At 47.1% G+C, this 20,144-nt stretch overlaps 1 protein-coding gene across 1 annotated transcript in view; it reads right to left on the minus strand.

The window, feature by feature from the left end:
* Window positions 1-20,144, minus strand: part of SASH1 (SAM and SH3 domain containing 1) — a 202,847-nt gene that overhangs the window by 91,304 nt on the left and 91,399 nt on the right. Inside the window, exons 3-4 of the mRNA XM_047769981.1 lie at window positions 17,755-17,805; window positions 17,572-17,621 (exon numbers count right to left, since the gene is read on the minus strand). Coding sequence (XP_047625937.1) covers window positions 17,572-17,621; window positions 17,755-17,805 — 101 coding nt within the window. The remainder of the gene's footprint in view (window positions 1-17,571; window positions 17,622-17,754; window positions 17,806-20,144) is intronic.

Consider the following 20,144-nt stretch of genomic DNA (forward strand, 5'->3'; position numbering starts at 1 on the left):
GCAGACCACCATCCTCCAGGGATTCCAAAACCTCTCAGCGCGTCTCTTCTTCTCTGTTGGGGCCATAATCTTCACCTGTGTCCCGTCTAAAACCTGGCTGTGGGTGCCAGCGGTGATGCTGATGGCACTTCTGAGAGTAACAGTGTCTACCTCAGCCCCGGGAAGTGATAAATGCCTTCCTGAAGCCTCCAGACTTAGTAACTAACCTTCAGAACTTCTCCATGACATAAGGGAGGGCAGGCAATATTATTTTTTTATGTTAAGTTCATATACAAAGGCATCTGTATAACTGATCAATCTCATGTAGAAAAACACCAAGGGTGATTTCTTGCTCTAGGCTTCATGTGTGGTACAGATAATGAAGCCGTGTGCGTTGAGGGAGGGAGATGCGCACACCTGGGTCCACAGTTTCCAGGAATTTACAAGATAATCCAGTAGATGACACGCCTGTGACGCGAGACGCCAATGGTTGAGTGAGGGCTTACAACAGGCAAGGCCAGTTGGCTCCCATGTCAATATCCATTCTCATCTTCCTTCTTACTCAAAGAACCTCGATTTTGCTTGGGTGGCGGTGTGTCCTGTTAAATTACTCACTTCCCCACATTCCCTTGAAGCTGTGGAAGGCCAGGTGTCAGCGCAGCCTGAGAGGACATACCTGGAACGTTATAGTGGGATGTTTCTGGGAAAACCTGTGTTTTTATGGTGCAAAGAAATGACTCAGTTTGCACATGTCTTTGGCCCTTGGCCCTCCCCCTTGGTCCTGCCAGAAACACGGGCATGGTGCCCAGGCAGTTGTCATTTCATCACAAGGAGGAGGAACTAATTCTCAGAATATCTACCTCTAGACTCCTTGCGGTACGGAAAAATGTGCCCCCATTGGCCCCAACACTGAAGTTAGCTTTGGGTGACATGCCACTCAATATAATCCTAACAGATTTGGTCATGAAGAAGCAAAAAGAACCCAGTTCTTCTATAAAGCATTGGCCTGGGTTTACCAAGTACATTCACACACATCTCACCAGATTCCAGGCTCACAGAGACCCTGAAAAGGACGAAGTCCATTATACAGATGGAGAGACTGAGGCCAGGAGTGTTCATGGCCAGTTGTCAAGTCACAGAGGGAAGGCTCAACCTCGCCTCTTCTGACATCCAACTCTGTGTTCTTCCCACTAAAAGCCAGATTCACAATACGATGAATCGAAGCCAAACTGTGTGCATTTTCTCTAATTCCTGGAAGTGACAGTGCAATTTAAGTTTGTGAATCAGGCCCTGGAGTCTGCTGCTCCAGGTCAAGCTCTGACTTTTACTGCTTCCTCAATCGGAATACAAATCAAGGTGTTAAGAACAGGAAACGGTCTTGAACTGCTTCTGTTCATTCTGGTTTTGGTGTAACCAGTAAAAACAAATGCTTTTCTTTTATGGCCTCTATGCCGAATTTTAATCTTTATTTAGGTCTTTATATCTTCGGAATTACTAAATTACTGTCAAAACCAAAATAAAACACAACAGGATCTTAGCGCATTGCTTTCACCATACAAACTAGTTTGCATAAAATGAGGGGAAAAAACCCTGTAAGTGGCTTTGTTTACATTTTTAATGGCTGCTATTTACCCTGTAAAGAGAGCAGAATTATTCCTTCCTTCTATTTATTTCCCCTTTAAAATCTACTGCATGTGTGTAATAAATACATGGTCCAAGAAAGGCTCTTCTGCAAGGAAATGTGGCTGAGATTTGAGGCCGCCTGGATCAACAGGGAAGCGTCTGCTCGCTCCTCTGGAAGGCTGTTTGGTTATCAGAACGTGTAATGCAGCCCCCAGCTCAGGAACAGGTGTGGAAATGGGCTGTCACTCTGGTACAGGGGTTCATACAGGGTCATTTATCCCGCCAGAGGCTGGCACCATAAGGAAAACTGACCTTTGGTCTTCTTATCAAATTTGCACAGACCAGTGAGGGAAGCCAGGCTGCAAAGAGCTGGCCCCTACCCGCCAGAGCTCAGGACAGGGAAAGGGAGCGGGGAGATGGAAGGAAAAGAGGCTCCTTTCAATGATCTCCTAGGTCTGTTTCCATGGCGATGCTTCCGGAAGCAGGTCAGAACTTTCTCAGTGGAAACGAACAGCGGCTCCCATTCACCATCACCCGAGCCGTGCTGGCCACGCTGGAGGAACCTGGGGAGGGACATGGGGTCCGGGGCTGCCAGGCTTTCTTCTGTCAGCTGCTCTGAAGGCAGCAGGGGAGTCGGTGAAGCCGCCTCTGAAGGCCAAAGTCAGAGGAGCCGCGGGCATGCAGGGCCCCTCCTGGCCTCACTGATCACGTGCTGCAGGCACAGGGACCAGCCAGCCTCCAGGACAGAGCTGTGGGATCCCGGTGGGCGGCATAAAGGACCAGGTCCTTTCCCCAGCGACCACTGCCACAGACTTTCGTTATTTTCTTTTTTCGTTTCTTTTGCTTTTTAGGTCCGTACCTGCAGCATATGGATATTCCCAGGCTAGGGGTCTTATCAGAGCTGCAGCTGCCGGCCAACGGCACAGCCACAGCAACGTGGGATCCAAGGCACATCTGCCACCTGCGCTGCAGCTTGCTGTAATGCGGGATCCTCAACCCACTGATCGGGGCCAGGGATGGAACCCACATCCTCATGGACACTAGTCGGATTCATAACCCGCTGACTACAAGGGGAACTCTAGCCTTTTGTTTTTTTTCACTTTCAATTCCTTCAGATACAGCTGATGGGAATTTTTGGGGATGGTATAAATACGATGAAAATGGGAACTCCAGCTTTCCTATCTTCTCAGATCTCATCTTTTAAATTGTGGTACAACACAGTGACGTGGTAGAAACTTATCACCACAATACGTCTAGTTAACCTCCGCTACCCTTCGGGTCTCATTTTTAAGTCCCCCCACAGCTCCCTTGTCACACCCTCGTGCCCTCCATGGGGCTGCCTCCGCCTCCCCGTGCTTTGTCACTCCACTGGCTGCTCACCCTTGGCTCTCAGAGGGCCTCACATCCTTCCTCCTTCTGATTCCGCGGCTTTCTACGAAGTGACGCACCAGCACCTGCTGGAGATGATCCGCATGCCAGGAGGCACTGCCAGGGACACCCTGACGATGAACAACCTCCACCAGTATCACCTGAGCGGCCCCCAGCTCTGCTGGGGACCGAGAAGGGAAGCAGAAGCAGAGAGCTTCTGTCCCACAGACGAGAAAAAGGTTTTGGCAGAGGTTCCTAAAACCAAGCCAGCTGCTTGAGAACCTCCTGGGAACCTTGTTAGAGGCTCCAGCGTTCCACATCTGGAGAATCCAATGTGCTTGGCCTGGGCAGGGCCTGAGGGTCTGTCTTCAGCCAGCCCTCCAGCTGACTCGGACGTGGGCGTGCCGGAACCAGAGTGTGACCCAGGAGAAAGTGCAAAACCCATTTCCCCATCCTTCCTTCTCCCCCGCCTCCCTGTATCCTCCTACTCTCAAACCTCCAAAATACAGCAAGCAGCACTGCCAATGAGATTTCCAGAAGAGAATACAGATTACAGTAAGATAAAACAAGTGGGAGGTCCTGTTGTGGCTCTGTGGGTTAAGAACCTGAGGCTGTCTCTGTGAGGACGTGGGTTCAATCCCTGGCCTTGCTCAGTGGGTTAAGGATCTGGTGTTGCCTCAAGCTTCGGTGGAAGTAATGCTGTGCCCTGGATCCCGTGTTGCTGTGGCTGTGGCGTAGGCCTGCAGCTGCAGCTCCACTTCAACCCCTAGCCTGGGAACTTCCGTATGCCACAGGTGTGGATCTTAAAAAAATAAAAATAAAAGATAAAGCAAGTGGCCAAGATGCTTCAAGGGTTATCCTTCCATGAGGGGTTATTTGGACAAAGCTTTCAGGGCAGGTCGGGGGCCAGGGTGAGCCTTGCATGGAAGCTGTGGTCCATGTAGAATTTGTTTCCCCAGATCCTCTCCCCCATGGGGTCAGCGTGCACCACGTGATATGTTTCCTGAGGCCCAGAAAGCAGAAGTAGTGCAGTAGTTGTTTCCTTGCTGGGCTTCTGGGTCACCACAGTGCATGCAGCCCTGCCCAAACTAACAGATGTCGATGCGTGTCCCCTGGGTCACTGGGAGGCATGGAGCAGCTGGGCCGCAGTGCTCGCATTCCTGTCCAGTCTCCTCCTCCGGGTGTAAGATCCTCAGCCTGTGGCTTGCTTCCCGAGGAAGGACCCCAGCGCCCCCTGCAGGTTCCTTACGTTGGAGGTTGCTGCTCAGTGGTGAGGATGACCTGGGATTCAGCCCATCCTTGTAGGTGGCAGTGCGTCCTCTTTCCCCACTTTTCCACGTCTTTTTTTTTTTTTTTTTGCCCCAAATGCTGGTCCTGCTACATCAGACCACATCATTGGACACAGAGGGACAGCCTCACCAGCACTGTGAACCAGCTCCCATAGACACATGAGATCAAAATGCTATCAATGTTATTATTTTCTTTAATTTTTTTTATGGCCACACCCTCTGCATATGGAAGTTCCCAGGCCATGGATGGAATCTCATCCGCAGTTGTGACCTACGCCACAGCTGCAGCAAAGTCGGATCCTGAACCCACTGCAACACAGAGGGAACTCCTCGATGTTATCTTAATATCTGCTTCTCCAACAGAAAGAACCCTGACTGATAAGGAATTTATGTGGCTCTCAGCTCTGTCCTGTCCTGAGGGGTGGACTGTCCCTCTTCCTCCAGTTTCTCTGCATCCTGCCCACAGGGTATGATATCACTGTGTCCTGTCTTCCCACTGTCACCTTTCCTATCACGTTCATCTTTCCAGGACCCAGCATACTCATCCATACAGCAGAAAGGTGACGTGTTTAATTAAACTTCCTGAGCCGCCTGGCCCATCACTCGTCCCTCCTAAGAGCATCTGACCTTGTGTGGTTCTGGTGGCTGAGTCTATGACAAAAGGCCTGGCCCTGGCAGATAAACAGATCAGGATTGGAATTCTACCTCTGCCTCACCCCAGGTTTGTAATCATGATCTCAGTATGCCATTCTAAACTTCTTTTTCGGTTTCCTTAACTGCCACCTACCACGTACAGCATAGTTGCATAGTTTCGTTGGGAGGAATTACACACATAACTTGTAGGTATGGGTCCCTCCCTATTCCTTCGGGGATAGGAACAGGTATTTACTGATATTTACTCCCTCCTCCGCCCTCCTCCTCCCAGCCCAGTGTTCTGATCACCTCCCCTGGAGGACTTCGGCCACCTTCACATACGAAACACCTCCTGGCTCCTGCAATCACAGGATGCAGACCTGGGGGTGGACTCAAGCTGGGACCGGGTCAGCTGGACGCTCCCTTGCCAGGCGCAGCTCAGGGCCATAGGGCTTGCAGAAGGAAACAGCTGAGGAGGAGAATTCTGGCACAGCTGCTCTCACTTGGAGCCCCTGCGTTCTGGAATGTTGAGCCCCTCAAATATGCTGCACCGTGGAGCACACACACGTGTGAGGACACAGAGCCATGCTCACAAATGCATATTTCAGTGTGTTGTGACCGCACGGGCTTCGTTGTCTCCTGGGCCTCCCCCGCCCTCCTGTCTTTGGGGCGCAGAAAGGACAGGAGAGCACAGGTAGGGTGGTACCCTGTAAGCAGCAGAGGCCACTGAAGCTGGGCATCTGGCAGCATCTAATGAGATGGAGGATAGAAACCACAGGCACCCTGAGGTCGCCTGGCAGCAGCCTGCATCTGGTGGATGGGGAGAGAACAGCGCCCATCTATGCAGGACCTGCGTGGGTACTTCACACAACTGTCCCTGGAAAGAGCTTTGATCGTGCATGTTTTATTGATCAGGAACCCGAGGCTTAGAGAATTCAAATCCCACAACCAGCAGAGCTAAAATTCAGGCTCAGGTTCTGTCTAAGACCAAAGCCAGCTGCGGCGACAGCACACGTGAATATGCAACGGTATGCAATGCGACACTGGGAAGTGCAGGGTAAGCTTTGGACAGGGTCAGAAATGAGAGACGGCCCAGGCCAGAAGGAATCTGGAGACCCCCTGGCTCAGCTCGCCACCGTGTCACTGAGCGCTGAAGCCTGGGTGGGGGGACGATCACAGACAGATAAGCAGCACACTGGAAGCCCTGCCCCTGGACCGCGACCTTGCCCTCCTGTCCACAGCCTTGGCAGATGGCTATGGGTAAACTGATTAAAGCAAAAGAACAGACAAGACATCACATATGGCTGCCTCTATTTGTTTTCTGATACCGAAGGGTGCTGTCTGCCTGTCCTTCCCTCCCTGGAGAGCTGCATGGACCGGACGATGGAGGCCGAAAGTCCCCTCTGGTGCTGCTCTAACAGACCATGAGCGCCCACCTCCCTCTCCTGGGGGGCCAGGGCGAGGACACAGCCACCGGAAGCGGGCAGAATCGACTTGGGAGCCATTCTGAAGGATGAGCCTCCGCAAGTCTTCCCCACTCCTCGCACAGCACTCGCTCCCCTCGGGGAAAAACTGCTGCGTGAGTGTCTGCCCCTTCCCTCCCCCCACCCCACAGCCCTGCCGCAAACAGGATGTGGAAACGGGATGCATCAGTCTCAGCTCCAGGGAACATGGCTTGACCTGGACTTCCTCGCAAACTCGCAGACCTCATCGGCAATTCTCACTGAACCTGGTGTGTTCCGAGGGAGACTCGTAATCGCCCTGCGTGTGTGTTTCTAGGGCTTCCTCTTACCAACCAGAAAGAGAGCCCCAGTTCATCACACAGGAGTCCACAGAGGACAGCAACTGTCAGCCTGAGTCCTCAGGGACCTTCCACACACCTGAGCCCCTCTCCTCAAGCCCAGTCCCCGGGAAGGAGCTACTTAAGGAAGAGGGAGGCGGTCCCACGTAGGAAAGACCTTGCTCAGATTCCTTACACTTCCATTGCAAAGCAGCTAGACACAAAGTTATTAAACATTGATGTCCAAATTCTATTCCTCCAGAGTTGTAACAAACATATACATCCATTTTCTTTAAAATATGCACTTTCCTTCTATGTATATGAAAGGTCCAGAACAGACAAACCTATACAGACAGAAGGCAGATTTGTGGTTGCTTAGGGCTGGGGGTTGTGGGGAGATAGAGCAGTGATTGCTAAAGGGCATGGAGTTTCTTTTTGAGGTGACAAAATGTTCTAAACTGACATGGTGATGGTGACCCATAGCTGTGGACATACCGCGTGAAATCAGTGACTAGTATGGTACGTGCTCTGCATTTCAATAAAGCTGAATAAAAAAAGGTAAACAGATGACCACCCAAAAACCTGTATACGAATGTTCAGAGCAGCGTTACTCATGATAGCCCAAAAGACAAAACAACCCTAACTGTCCATCAATCGATGGATGGATAAACAAAATGCGGCACATACATGCAAGAAAAAAGGAATGAACGTAGAGGAAATTCCCTGTGGCGGCTTCAGGGGAAGCTCCAGGGATCTAGGGGTTTATGGAAGTTATTATTCTCTCTACTACATGTTTTTTTTAAAAATTTTTAACAGGTGTCTTTTTGATGCTAATATTCACAAGCAGAAAGCACTTACTTCCTATTACATTGCTGTCATTTTTAGGGAGACCTGGCAGATGCTAGCGAACAGAAGAGACCCAAGTAGGTCTTCTGTTAATTCCAGTCCCAAGGATAGTTCAGTTGTAATCTGATTCCAAAAAACTGGGAGCATTCAATGAATTTGTTGCAAGTACTTAATGAGCCCTTGCTCTATGCAAACCACTGTTCTGGATACTGAAGAAAATCCAAGGAGACGAAGAGAATGAGCGCAAGGTCTCAAGGAATCTATGACCATGCTGGGCCAGGCGGGATTAGAAAAATCCACAAGTGGCTAAAGCCAGGGGCAAGGGGCATGAACTGGGACCAGACAGAAGAGACAATGGTAACAGACAAGATTTCGGGGTGCTCATTAGTTGCTTGAGAGCTTGCTGAGGTCAGTACTGTAATGATCACTTTATAGTTGCAGAATCTGCAGATAACAAGAGTTGCAGAGCTGGTGAAATAAAGAGCCTGGATTTGAAGCCAGAAAATCTGCTATCAGGCCAGGCATCTTAACCCCAAGGCTATGATGGCAGCGCAGGCAACTGGATTAGGATTTTTCTCTCTCGCTCTGGGACCTTAGGCAAGGTAATCACCCTCAACGGGTTCATGAAAAATTACCTGATGAAAGTATAGTACGTGATTAGCACCAGTGTCTAATAAATACACAGAAATAACCCGATAAGCAGTGTTATGATATTGATGATGATACATGTGACAGTACGTTAAGAGACATCAAATCCATGCAAAATGCAAGAGGTGGAAAGAATACAGTCAGGGGATTGAGAAGGGGAAGATGCAGCCCTTAAAGCAGGGCTTAAAGAAGGAAATACTTTCAAGACAGGAACTCCAGACAGCCCCAGAGGCGTTTAGAAACAAAAGGATCCAGTGGCCTGGAGCTGGGTCACATGACTGGGATAAAGATGGGCTGGGGCTCTCTTTGGGGACTTTGACCAAGGGGAAACCCTGCAGAGAGCCTAATTTACAGGCGTCCCTGAGGGGACCTCAGCATCCTCTCAGTGTGATGGGACCTAATTGTACTTTAAGGAGTAATTTCCTGAATGCTTTTTTCCAGTTGATGAAAAGAGCATTAAGGGTGTCACTTGGAGCAGGGAAGATGAAAAAGAGGGGAAACCCACCACATATATATCACCAGGCATAAACCCAATATACGAATCCATGTGTATAACCATGCACTTAAGCAAGCATATATGGGTGAAGCTCAGCTGGGAATTAACGCTTAACAGGGAATTTTCCAGGATCCAGTATCTATGCGTACTGGTTATCATATGTTATGCTGGTGATAACCATGTTACTATGGACAAGACTTTGTGAATCAGCAAACAGAATAAATTAAAACTCTCAGTGTCTGAAGAAACCCTCTTGATTCCTCAGCATGATATTAGATATATACATTTGTCAGAAAATTATTAATATATACTGTTTATCAATAGTATTTATTTATATTCCTCTAAAGTCACATGGATATTGTATTATGAAAGCCGGATAAACTAAACCTCCATCTTTAACTTATCCCATCCTCTAGGGCTTTCTCTGTAAGCAGCAAATTTTAGATGAGTAGTCTCAGTTCCAATCCTCAAATAGAAAAAAAAAGAAAAGAAGAGGCTTGCTTACGCCGTTGTACATTATAAAGAGGTAGGGTTTTTTTCTTAATTTTGTTTCGTTTTGTTTTGAGTTGCATTCAGAGCTACACAGGAGTAAGAAACTGGGATAACGTTAGGTTCTTGTTTTATGTTTAGCTAAAATTAATGTATCCTTTTAACTAATAGCTATAGGCCTTTTGTCCATAGCGATATCAAAACAGACCATATTACGGTTTTGTAAATAAAGTTTTGTTCTAAAAAAAGAAAAGAAAAAGAGAGGGAAAGGGAAAGTTATAGAAGTAGGAAGCAGGAGTTCCCGTCGTGGCACAGTGGTTAACGAATCCGACTAGGAACCATGAGGTGGCGGGTTCGATCCCTGCCCTTGCTCAGTGGGTTAACGATCCAGTGTTGCCGTGAGCTGTGGTGTAGGTCGCAGACGCGGCTCGGATCCAGCGTTGCTGTGGCTCTGGCGTAGGCCAGCGGCTACAGCTCCGATTGGACCCCTAGCCTGGGAATCTCCATATGCCGCAGGAGCGGCCCAAGAAATGGCAAAAAGACAAAAAAAAAAAAAAGAAGTAGGAAGCAGCCAGTTCTGGCAGTTAGGATGTAAAAGCTGTGTGAAGGGCAGAAAGTGGTCCCTAGGATACAAAGAGGGATGTAGGGACAGAGAACAGGTGGTCAGAGAGAGAAGGAAGCAGGATAAGGGGGGCGGGGAGTTCTAGTACAAGAATGAGCGGCTTGGGGCAACAGGAATGGAATGGCAATGAGCAGGCATCTGGCAAGAGGCTGCACAGGCAAGCGGCCAGTGTGGGGAATGGGGCAGAGGGAGAGGGGTATGGATGTCACGTGGGTGCCCAGAGACAGTGGTTCAAAGCCATAAGCAGAGGTAAGCATCTTTGAAGAGCATGCAGGAATAAAGGCCCAAAGGAACAACCCACGTAAGGGGTGGGCGGGGAAAGCAGAGCTGCCAAGAGTGGGCATAAAGTGAGTGGGAGAAGCTGGAAACCACAAGTCACGGACACCAAGGGTGGAGAGAGCAGCGAGACCGAACGGGAAATCGGGAAATCAGTGCCAAATGCAGCACACATCTGCAAGGCAGCGGGGCCTGGACCCTGGAAAGAGCATCTCGACAGGGAAGGAAGAGAGGAGCCCAGCTGTAGGGGAAAACTTCAGCAACTAGGGGAGCAAAGCACTGGAATTATGGTTTGAGAGGACGGCGAGATTCTGCGATTCTCACAGGGTAGAGAATTAGTAAGCTTTCTTTTTTTTTTTCCTTTTTGGTTATTTTAGGGCCGCACCCTAAGTATATGGAAGTTCCCAGACTAGGGGTTGAATTAGAGCAGCAGCCGCCAGCCTACACCACAGCCACAGCAATACCAGATCTGAGCCCCATCTGCGACCTAACGCCACAGCTTGAGGCAACGCTGGATCCTTTAACCCACTAAACAAGGCCAGGGATTGAACCTGCATCCTCATGGACAACAGTTGGATTCCTAACCCACTGAGCCACAATAGGAACTCTGAAGTAAGCAGCTTTTTTATGAGTGGGCACTCACCCACTCACGTGTCTATCCATCATCCAAAGTCTTTTACGTAAAAGATCTCGGGCTCAGGGTGGGAGGTAACCACACACACACACACACACACACACACACACACACACAGATATGTGCACCAGACCTCCAGTCCACTGCAACAGCTGCATGAGAGCCCAAGGGTTACAGAGTCCAGCAGCAGGATGCTTTGCCTCAACTCTGCAGATTAGGAAAGACTTCTGGGATAGGCAAGACCAGAGCTGAGGTTTTTAAGGCGGAGCTTGTGCAAGTGAGGGGGTAGCAGGGAGACAGAGCACCCTACCAGGAGAAGCAGCAGTCTCAGAGGCTCTGCAGGCCACAGGAGGATACAGCCTGGAACAGATCAAGGGCAAGGGCAGAGGCGGCCAGGCAAGGAGAGGGCTGATCAGGAGGGGAGAAGAGGAAGGAAAAGGCAAGACCAGGCCTCAAGCCATCCACAGAGTAGGTCGCAGGTGAGTCAGAGGCAGGGAGATGGACCAATCAGGACACAGAACACCTGCAGGCCTTCTCCAATGGAGTCAAGAGGAAAGAGGAGGGGAAGATGGATTTTTGAGGAGGGAAAAGGGAAAGTTGATGCCTTCTGAACAGTTACCAGCTTGCCAGATGAAACAATTCCAAGAGCGAAGCAAATTCCGAATGGAATAAATGCTTACAGAGAACATTTATAAACTCTATTCCATCCATTTCAGCTGACCACAGAACCCTCTCCCGCCCTTTTATTTATCTCCCTCTTCCATCATGCTGCTATATATTTTTGGACATTTTCACCGTAAAACAGTTGAAGTGTAGTCACAGGTAATGAAAGAAAGGGAAACTAAATCAGTGAATTTTCAATGCTAGTGAAAGACTTAGTAGAAAAGAGCTTATAAATATTGGCTAAGGTGAGGTTTTGAGATTTATTTTGGACTGTCCTGTCTCTATAAATAAGTAAGAGATCCAGTGTATATCAGAATAAAGCTTGCTCTGACATCCAAGGGAACCACCAAAGCGGCGGTTTTAACTGCTGCTATTTACATAACGCTAATGAACTCAAATCACCTCTCACCTCTCTATTTGCATAAGCAATACAACTACAAGTACTTTGGAATGAGACCTTAGCAGTTAGGAGCCTGAATTCTTAAGTGGGATCCAATCTGGGCTCTGTCACTTAGCTGTGTAGCCTTGGGCAATTTACCAATCTCTCTGTGCCTCAATTTCTGCATTTGGCAGAGAGAATTACAACACCCCATGAGCCCCATGAACCCTATGAGCCCTGTGCTTTGTAGCTGGTGCTCAGGGAACAGCTGCTGCGTGAAGAAAGGAGTGGGGTAAAATGGAACATGCTGGTCAGGGTCTCAGGGAAAGCTCTGAAAAGGATGTGCTGCTGGCTTTTTGCCCCTTTTCCTTCTTCCCGTTATCTTGCTTCTTCCCACCCAGAAGATGCAGCAGCACTTTAAAACCAAAGGGGCGTTCCCGCTGTGGTACAGTGTTTTAAGAATTTAAGATTTAAATTAACCCTTAAATTTAAATTTAAGATTAAAGTATTTTAAGATTTTAAGAATCCGACTGCAGGGGAGTTCCCGTCGTGGCGCAGTGATTAACGAATCCGACTAGGAACCATGAGGTTGCGGGTTCGGTCCCTGCCCTTGCTCAGTGGGTTAACGATCCGGCATTGCCATGAGCTGTGGTGTAGGTTGCAGACTCGGCTCGGATCCCGCGTTGCTGTGGCTCTGGCGTAGGCCGGTGGCTACAGCTCCCATTAGACCCCTAGCCTGGGAACCTCCATATGCCACGGGAGCGGCCCAAGAAATAGCAAAAAGACAAAAAAAAAAAAAAGAATCCGACTGCAGAGGCTTGGGTCACTGCGGAGATGCAGGTGTGATTCCCAGTGCAGCGCAGTGGGTTATCTATATGCTGGGGTGAGGACCCAAAAAAAAAAAACCAAAAAACTGATAAAGAAGGGAGGGAGGGAGGAAGGAAGCATAAGGAAAGGGAAAAGGGAAAGGACAGTCTGAGTTCCTGAAGGCTCTCCTTAGCCCTGGACCTGTCCCCAAACAAGAATGTACCTAGTGAACTTTGTATTAGTGTATGCCACCGTTTGTCAGGTTTTCTATAATCTGTAACTAAACTGTCGACTGGAGAAAAGCACACAACCCACAAGTTGCAAATTCAGTTTTATTTAAGGATCTTACTGCGGAGCACAGCCTAGGAGACAGCCTCTTAGATAGCGCTAAGGAACTGATCCTAAGAGACAAGAGAGGAGCCAGGATATACAGGATTTGTTTTTTCTGCTTTATATATACTTGAACATCAAAAGATTATGGCTAATCACAAAAAACCCCAGACATCTCAAGCTAATGATTTTTTTTTTCCAGTGGCTTTCTATGTATGGGGAGACGCAAGAATCTGGGCTCATTGAAACGATCCCTGAGGTATGCATCTTAACTAACAGGGCCAACAGCCAAAGCACAGACTGCTTCCTGTTTTTCTCCATCATGATTTTCTCCCACCCCCGGGGTGGGGCGGGGGCTGGGGGCTGGGGGCTGCAGTGGCTGATGGCACCATCCTTACAGAGCTGGAACGGAGGGCAACATTTTTAAAAGATACAGTTTCAAAGATAATTTTCAACAAAAAAAAAAGCCTTCTTCTCAAGATATTCTTGAGCGTAATTCGTGAGCAACAAAAAATGTAATTACTATTCACGTTTTCAGCCAGTCGACACAAATCCAATATTGGTGTAATAAAGCGGACAGCCTCATCAATAGGCAATGGAAATAGATATAAATAGAAGAGATTCAAATAAAAAAGCTCCTCTGGCCTTCTTTGATTATATTTTCAGTGGAAGCATGTGGAGGGACCAGGGACTGAAAGAAATGAAGGGTGAATGGGGACTTTGTCAAAGTGGGGGGGCGGCTGGGGGGCAAGTCCAGTCTCCATATCTATCTATCCTCCCTCCCGCCCTCCCTCCCTTGCTTCCACCATGCAGGTCATCACATCTAGAGGCCAAACAGAGCCCAGGCAGCCCCCGCCCGTGTCAGGGCATCCAATGCTGTGATGTCAGGTATATTAGACTCCTCGCTGCTGGTCTTCCCCACAAAACGCACCTCCTGGGTCTTTTCTGGCCAGGGCTAGGTATTCCTGTAACTGAAGACTGTAAATCCTGTTACATGCAAAATACCACTAGAAGACGTGATGGTGTTTTTTAGAAAACATACATGTGCATCATAATTAATGCCCGGCACCTCTTTGAGAACAGGTTTTAAGGGATGCAGCTCGGGAAGAAGGGAGGGCAGGGGTGCCCAGCCCCTGAGACAGCTGTGGGGGGGGGGGGGAGGACAGGACAGTGGATCGGAAGGCAAGAGCCACAAGGGCCAAAACCTCAGGTCCCAATTCTCCTGTCACCACCTATGCCTCTGCTTCTAAGTTCGAGCAGCTTTAGGATTCGTCCACTTTTGTTTGCTGAATTCTCTCGCCCTTTGAAGAAACCTTCTGCCAACAAAACAACACTGCTGACTCAGAAGGATATTTTGGTTGGCAGCTACTTTGCAGACAAACCAACTGGTTTGCCAGATCATCCTCCAGGGCTTGCGGAGTTACCAACAAGCATTTTCATTTGAAGAATGGCAAGATTCTGCATTTCCAAATATCTGCGTTTTCAAGTAGAAAAATACAAACACTTCAACTTAAACACTACATCAAACCTACTCAGATTATAATCCAGACGCTAGGGTGTCCAGAGTGGTGGTAGTTCATGTTTAAAAAAACAAAACATACACACACACATATATATACACACAAATTTGGTTAGTTTTAAATCCAAAATAATCATCAATTTCAGAATAAATATCACCCCATTGCAATCAGCACAGAAAAAAGTGATTCAGGAAAGCATTTCATTAAAGGACTCTAAAAGCATTAGGTAAATGTTTAAGGAGAGACAAGATATTCACATGGTCTCAGATTATCTCCCCACAGAATATTTATTAATTACAAGGGAAAACTGTAACTTAGAAGAATCCTGGCAGACATCACTGGAACCAAAAGAACAGAATTAATCTCACCAATAATGGGACAAGGTGACAGGATGTTATGCACTGTGGTGACGAGAGCACCAGAAATGCACTCCCTGAATCTTAAAAAACAAACAAAAAAACCCGAAAACCCAGATCCAAAAACATTTCAGGATTCCCATCATGGCTCCGTGGTTAACCAACCCGACTAGTATCCATGAGGACTTGGATTCGATCCCTGGCCTCGCTCAGCGGGTTAAGATCTGGCATTGCTGAGCACTGTGGTGTAAGTAACAGATGGGGCTCGGATCTGGCGTTGCTGTGGCTGTGGTGTGTAGGCTGGCAGCAACAGCTCTGATTCAACCCCTGGGAACCTCCATACGCCGCAGGTGCAGCCCTCAAAAGACAACAAACAAACAAACAAACGCCCTATTTCACAAGACAACTAGTTTACACTCTCAAAAAAATATCACAAAGAAAGGCCAAGAAAGCCTTTCGGATTAAATGGGACAAGAAACATGACATGTAAATGCCATAAGTGATTTTTTTTTAAATGCTATAAGAAATATTATTGGGGCAATTAAAGAAACCTGAATATAAACTGTCTCTTAGGAAAATCGCTATTAAATTTTCTCATTTGGTAATTATACCGTAGTTCTCTAAGAGAATGTCCTCGTCCTTAAGAGACGTGACATGAGAGTCGTGAGGGCTGCAACTTATTTCCACACAGTACAGCAGTAACAATAAAAATTAATGACATTATGTGAGTGTGTGTGTATGTGTGCAGAAGAGAGAGCCAGTGCGTGCAAATTGGTGAGTCTAAGTACAAGGTATGTGAGAGTTCATCATACGAGTCTTATTCAAAAGTTTTCGTTTTAATTAAAAAAAAGTGTCATAGGTTTCAAAAAAAAAAAAACATTAAAAGGGAAATGGAGGACAAGATGGATGGAGAGTATCAAATTATTTAGAAACAACTACATTAAGCAAACCCTTTAACAGAACAGAAGCAAAATGGCATATTGCAGATGGGGAGGTTGGGTGCAGCCCTCAAAAGACAACAAACAATCCCCACAGGCTGGGGGTTGTCAATAGTTGTGTGTGTGTGTGTGTCTCAAAATTGTTTGTTAACCTCAGGAGGCTGTCAGTCTCTCTCTGGGCCACAAGAGTCATGCCACATTTTACTAAGTGGAGGACATAAACACGGAAAGAATGACTACCCACAATTGAGGAGAAGGAGAAATAACCAGCCTAACTAAGATTAGTACCAATTTGGTGAGTCACTTCCTCTTAGGAGGAAAGGCAAACATGTCTTGTTCCCTGAAAGATTCAGAGATCCCGAGACCCCCCCGAGTTCTCAACCTGAATCAGGCCACGCAGGTAGCAAACCAGGTCAGGACCGCCCACGGCCCCTTCACTGGGTGCTTCTGCCCACCTCCCATTTCAAAAGTCAAGGTCAGCTCTCTTGGCTATTTCAGCCTCCGCACCACAAAGTTCCTGGGAGAACACACGCAACCAAGACAAAGGGAATCCAGGTCCACCGCACTTGAACCTTCCAACCACGAAGGGGCGAGACCTTGGTTTTCTTTTGTGCGCCACCTCCCATGGTCCTCACAGTCCTGAAGCGAATCTGCTTGGCCTTTTTTTTTTTGTCTTTTTGCCATTTCTAGGGCTGCTCCCGCGGCATATGGAGGTTCCCAGGCTAGGGGTCTAACTGGAGCTGTAGCCACCAGCCTACACCAGAGCCACAGCAACGTGGGATCCAAGCCGCTTCTGCGACCTACACCACAGCTCACGGCAATGCCGGATCCTTAACCCACTGAGCAAGGGCAGGGATCGAACCCGCAACCTCACGGTTCCTAGTCGGATTTGTTAACCACTGCGCCACGACGGGAACTCCCCGCTTGGCCTCTTAAAGCAAGAACTGAAGCTCTGGCACAACAGCCTTCCCTCCTGAAGCTGCGTCTGTACGAGCAGCACACACACGTGGACGGATTAGACGGAGCTGTGCTGTAAAGCACACACACGCTTGCCTAACGTGTGCTTTTCATTCCAGAAATACTTGATTCCTAAACCACTTCTACGCCTCTTTTGGCCTGAAACAGGATCAGTGGCTCTGGGCCAGAGGAGGTATCTGTATAAAGATGTGGACTTTCTCAAATTTTCTTTAACTCAGAAGATTACATATAGAACATTCTAGCGTAATTATGATAGAGTAACGTAGAGAAGGGAAAGGTTATAGGAAAAAAAAAATTTTTTTTTTGCTTTGTTTTTGTTTTGAAGTGGCCTAAAAGAAATACTGGAAATACGAAATATAACATAGAATTATCTTCCATGAGAGTAAAAATTACAGGGTCCAAGTTAGGACAAGGAGGCAAAAATACTACCTTCAACAGGAAAGGTTAGTGAGCATTTGCCATCTTAGGTCACAAGCATTTATTTTTGTTTTCAGGTCACCCACCAAAGCAAGGTGCAGAGAGGATTCTGTAATCACTGTTTGATTCTGGAAAGTACTTTTAGTTTTGTTCTTGCTTCTTTATGACTTTCGTCCTATATCAAAAACCAGTGTAAAAGACATAGCGGTTCTATCCTTTTCTCTGTGCTCACTTTCAGCTATTTACGGTTCACTCGCAATAAGGAGTGTGAAATCCTTAACTCTTTGCAGAATCCTTCAGCATCACCAAGTGAATTATAAAACTTTTATCCACCTACATACATGTACACACACACACACACACACACCCACGACATATCAGGGAAATGACATCAAGCTCCATAGTACGTACACAACATGATCACTCATTTCACTTTCATCAGGAAGAACCTAAAAGGCACCTTAGAAATTCTGATCTTGGACAGAAGGAGGAAAACTTACTTTCTCTCCACTTCTGGTGTTGACACGGCGCTACAGAAGCCAAGCGACTCCTAGGAGAGAGGATTCAGAGTGTCAGTGCAGGCAGCACAGCAGGCTTCTTCTGATTTGTACATAATACCACTTAAAAGAAGAAAAAAAAAAAGGACAGAAGCAAAAATAGATGATTGAAGTCACTGTGCTTACTTCGATCTGGGACCGCAGCTGAAGTGACGTGGGGCTGGCTTCGGGTTTCTCCTAAAACAGAACAGATGCTGGTTTAATGAGACGTCCAAACGTGGCACACACCAGAAAGACAAATAGATGTGTAAGAAGAGATGGGGGGATTTGGGAAACGCCAGGGTACAGTGGGAGGAGACGGCGGAGGTAAACAGATTTTTCTGGAAAAGCTCAAGTATTTTTTAAATGAGAGCCCTAGCCCCTCAAAATAGAACTGTTTTTCAAACTTCGTCACTTGACACTACTACAATTTCACTGTAGAAGAAAAAAGCACAATCTAACTGAAGGATACTGACAGTTAATGGTGAAATGACTCTCCGGATGTGATCGGATTGTCAGCAGGACAGAGAATGAACTGTGACCCACTTGTGTCAGAGTCATAAAGAAGAAGCAGAGGACTCAAAACAATTTTACAAATAAGGTCACAGAGTATAACAAAATCATTAAAAAAAAAAAAAGGAGTTCCCGTCGTGGCGCAGTGGTTAACGAATCCGACTAGGAACCATGAGGTTGCGGGTTCGGTCCCTGCCCTTGCTCAGTGGGTTAACCATCCGGCGTTGCCGTGAGCTGTGGTGTAGGTTGCAGATCCTTACTTAACCCACCGAGCGAGGCCAGGGATCGATCCCGCGTTGCTGTGGCTCTGGCGTAGGCTGGTGGCTACAGCTCCGATTCGACCCCTAGCCTGGGAACCTCCATATGCTGCGGGAGCGGCCCAAGAAATAGCAACAACAACAACAACAAAAAAGACAAAAAGACCAAAAAAAATTGTATCCCTTTTGAAAGAAAAAGAGTTAAACCAGTTATCTGTAAAAAAATAAAATAAAATAATATGTTGAAATAAGTTTCGGCAGCAAAACAGGAAAAATTACAGTATTAGAAGTGTTAGGATATACTGCAGAAAAATGAATTATACCAGGAAATAGAGCACAGAGAACCACACTGACATTTTTTTCATAAGTAGAGAAAAATTTCTAAATCTAAATAGATGCTCAAGTGCGGTGCTCATCCAATTGTGGTCCAAAGCCAAGGGGGTCTGTGGCTGAGCAGCAAGGCATGAGGAGAAGGATGGGCAGTTTGTTTGTTTGTTTGTTGTTGTTGTTTATTTTCTTTTTAGGGCCGCATCTGTGGAATATGGAAGTTCCCAGGCTAGGGGTTGATTTGGAGCTGCCAGCCAACACCACAGCCACCGCAAAGCTGGATCTGAGCCATGTCTGCAACCTACACCGCAGCTTGCAGTAATGCCAGACCCTTACTTAACCCACCGAGCGAGGCCAGGGATCGAACCCACATTCTCACGGATACTATCTGAGGTTCTTAACCCACTGAGCCACAGCGGGAATTCCACGACGGGCAGTTTTAGAGAAAGGTGTAATATCATACACTAACATCATACAAGTTTCAAATATCAGATTAATTATGAGTTTTCCAATAATCCTATTGGGTTCTTAATGATTGTTAGATTCTTCGGGCCTATACATGAGGACTGCTTTGTTAAGTCTCTGCTGACGTTCGGGAAGTAGGGCCAATTATCTCCAGAGACCAATTCTCACTTACATCTAATTGCTCCGTTTTTTTCCCAGGTTGCCTATTTCAGCTTTAACACAAATGCAAAACTAGACCAATCTTTTAAAACTTAGCAGGGAAATATGAGCCTAAGTGTAACTCACAGAAAACACATAAATGTAAATAGGGAACAGGAATCTGTACAAATATGGAAGATAAAGCGAAAGTGCTGGGATGACAAAAAAATCTGAGAACAGGAGGAATACAGACAAGCAGACTCTAGGAGAAAGGTGTGTTAATGCGAAGGGGACTATAACCAGTCTCTTGGGAGAGAACATGACAGCATGAGAAAAAGAATGTCAATATATATTCGTATGGCTGGGCCACTATGCTGTACACAGCAGAAACTGGCACAACACTAAATCAACTATACTTTAATAATAAAAAATAAATTAAGGAGTTCTCGTCATGGCCCAGTGGCTAACCAATCCAACTAGGAACCATGAGGTTGTGAGTTCGATCCCTGGCATTGCTCAGTGGGGTAAAGATTCAGCGTTGCCGAAACTGTGGTGTAGGTTGCAGACTGGCGTAGGCCAGTGGCCACAGCTCTGATTAGACCCCTAGCCTGGGAACCTCTATATGCCGTGGGAGCGGCCCTAGAAAAGGCAAAAAAAATAAATTAAGTAATTAATTAAAAAAAATTTTTAAAGGGTGTTAATGGACTGGCAACCCATCCACCCCAGTCCCAAGGCCTTCCTTGTCATGAAATAATATCAGGAGTTCCCACTATGGCACAGCGGAAATGAATTTGACTAGTATCCATGAGGATAGGATCCCTGGCCTCGCTCAGCGGG

This window comes from Phacochoerus africanus, chromosome 2 (genome assembly GCF_016906955.1).
Source record: "Phacochoerus africanus isolate WHEZ1 chromosome 2, ROS_Pafr_v1, whole genome shotgun sequence".
In the NCBI taxonomy this organism is placed as follows: Eukaryota; Metazoa; Chordata; class Mammalia; order Artiodactyla; family Suidae; genus Phacochoerus; species Phacochoerus africanus.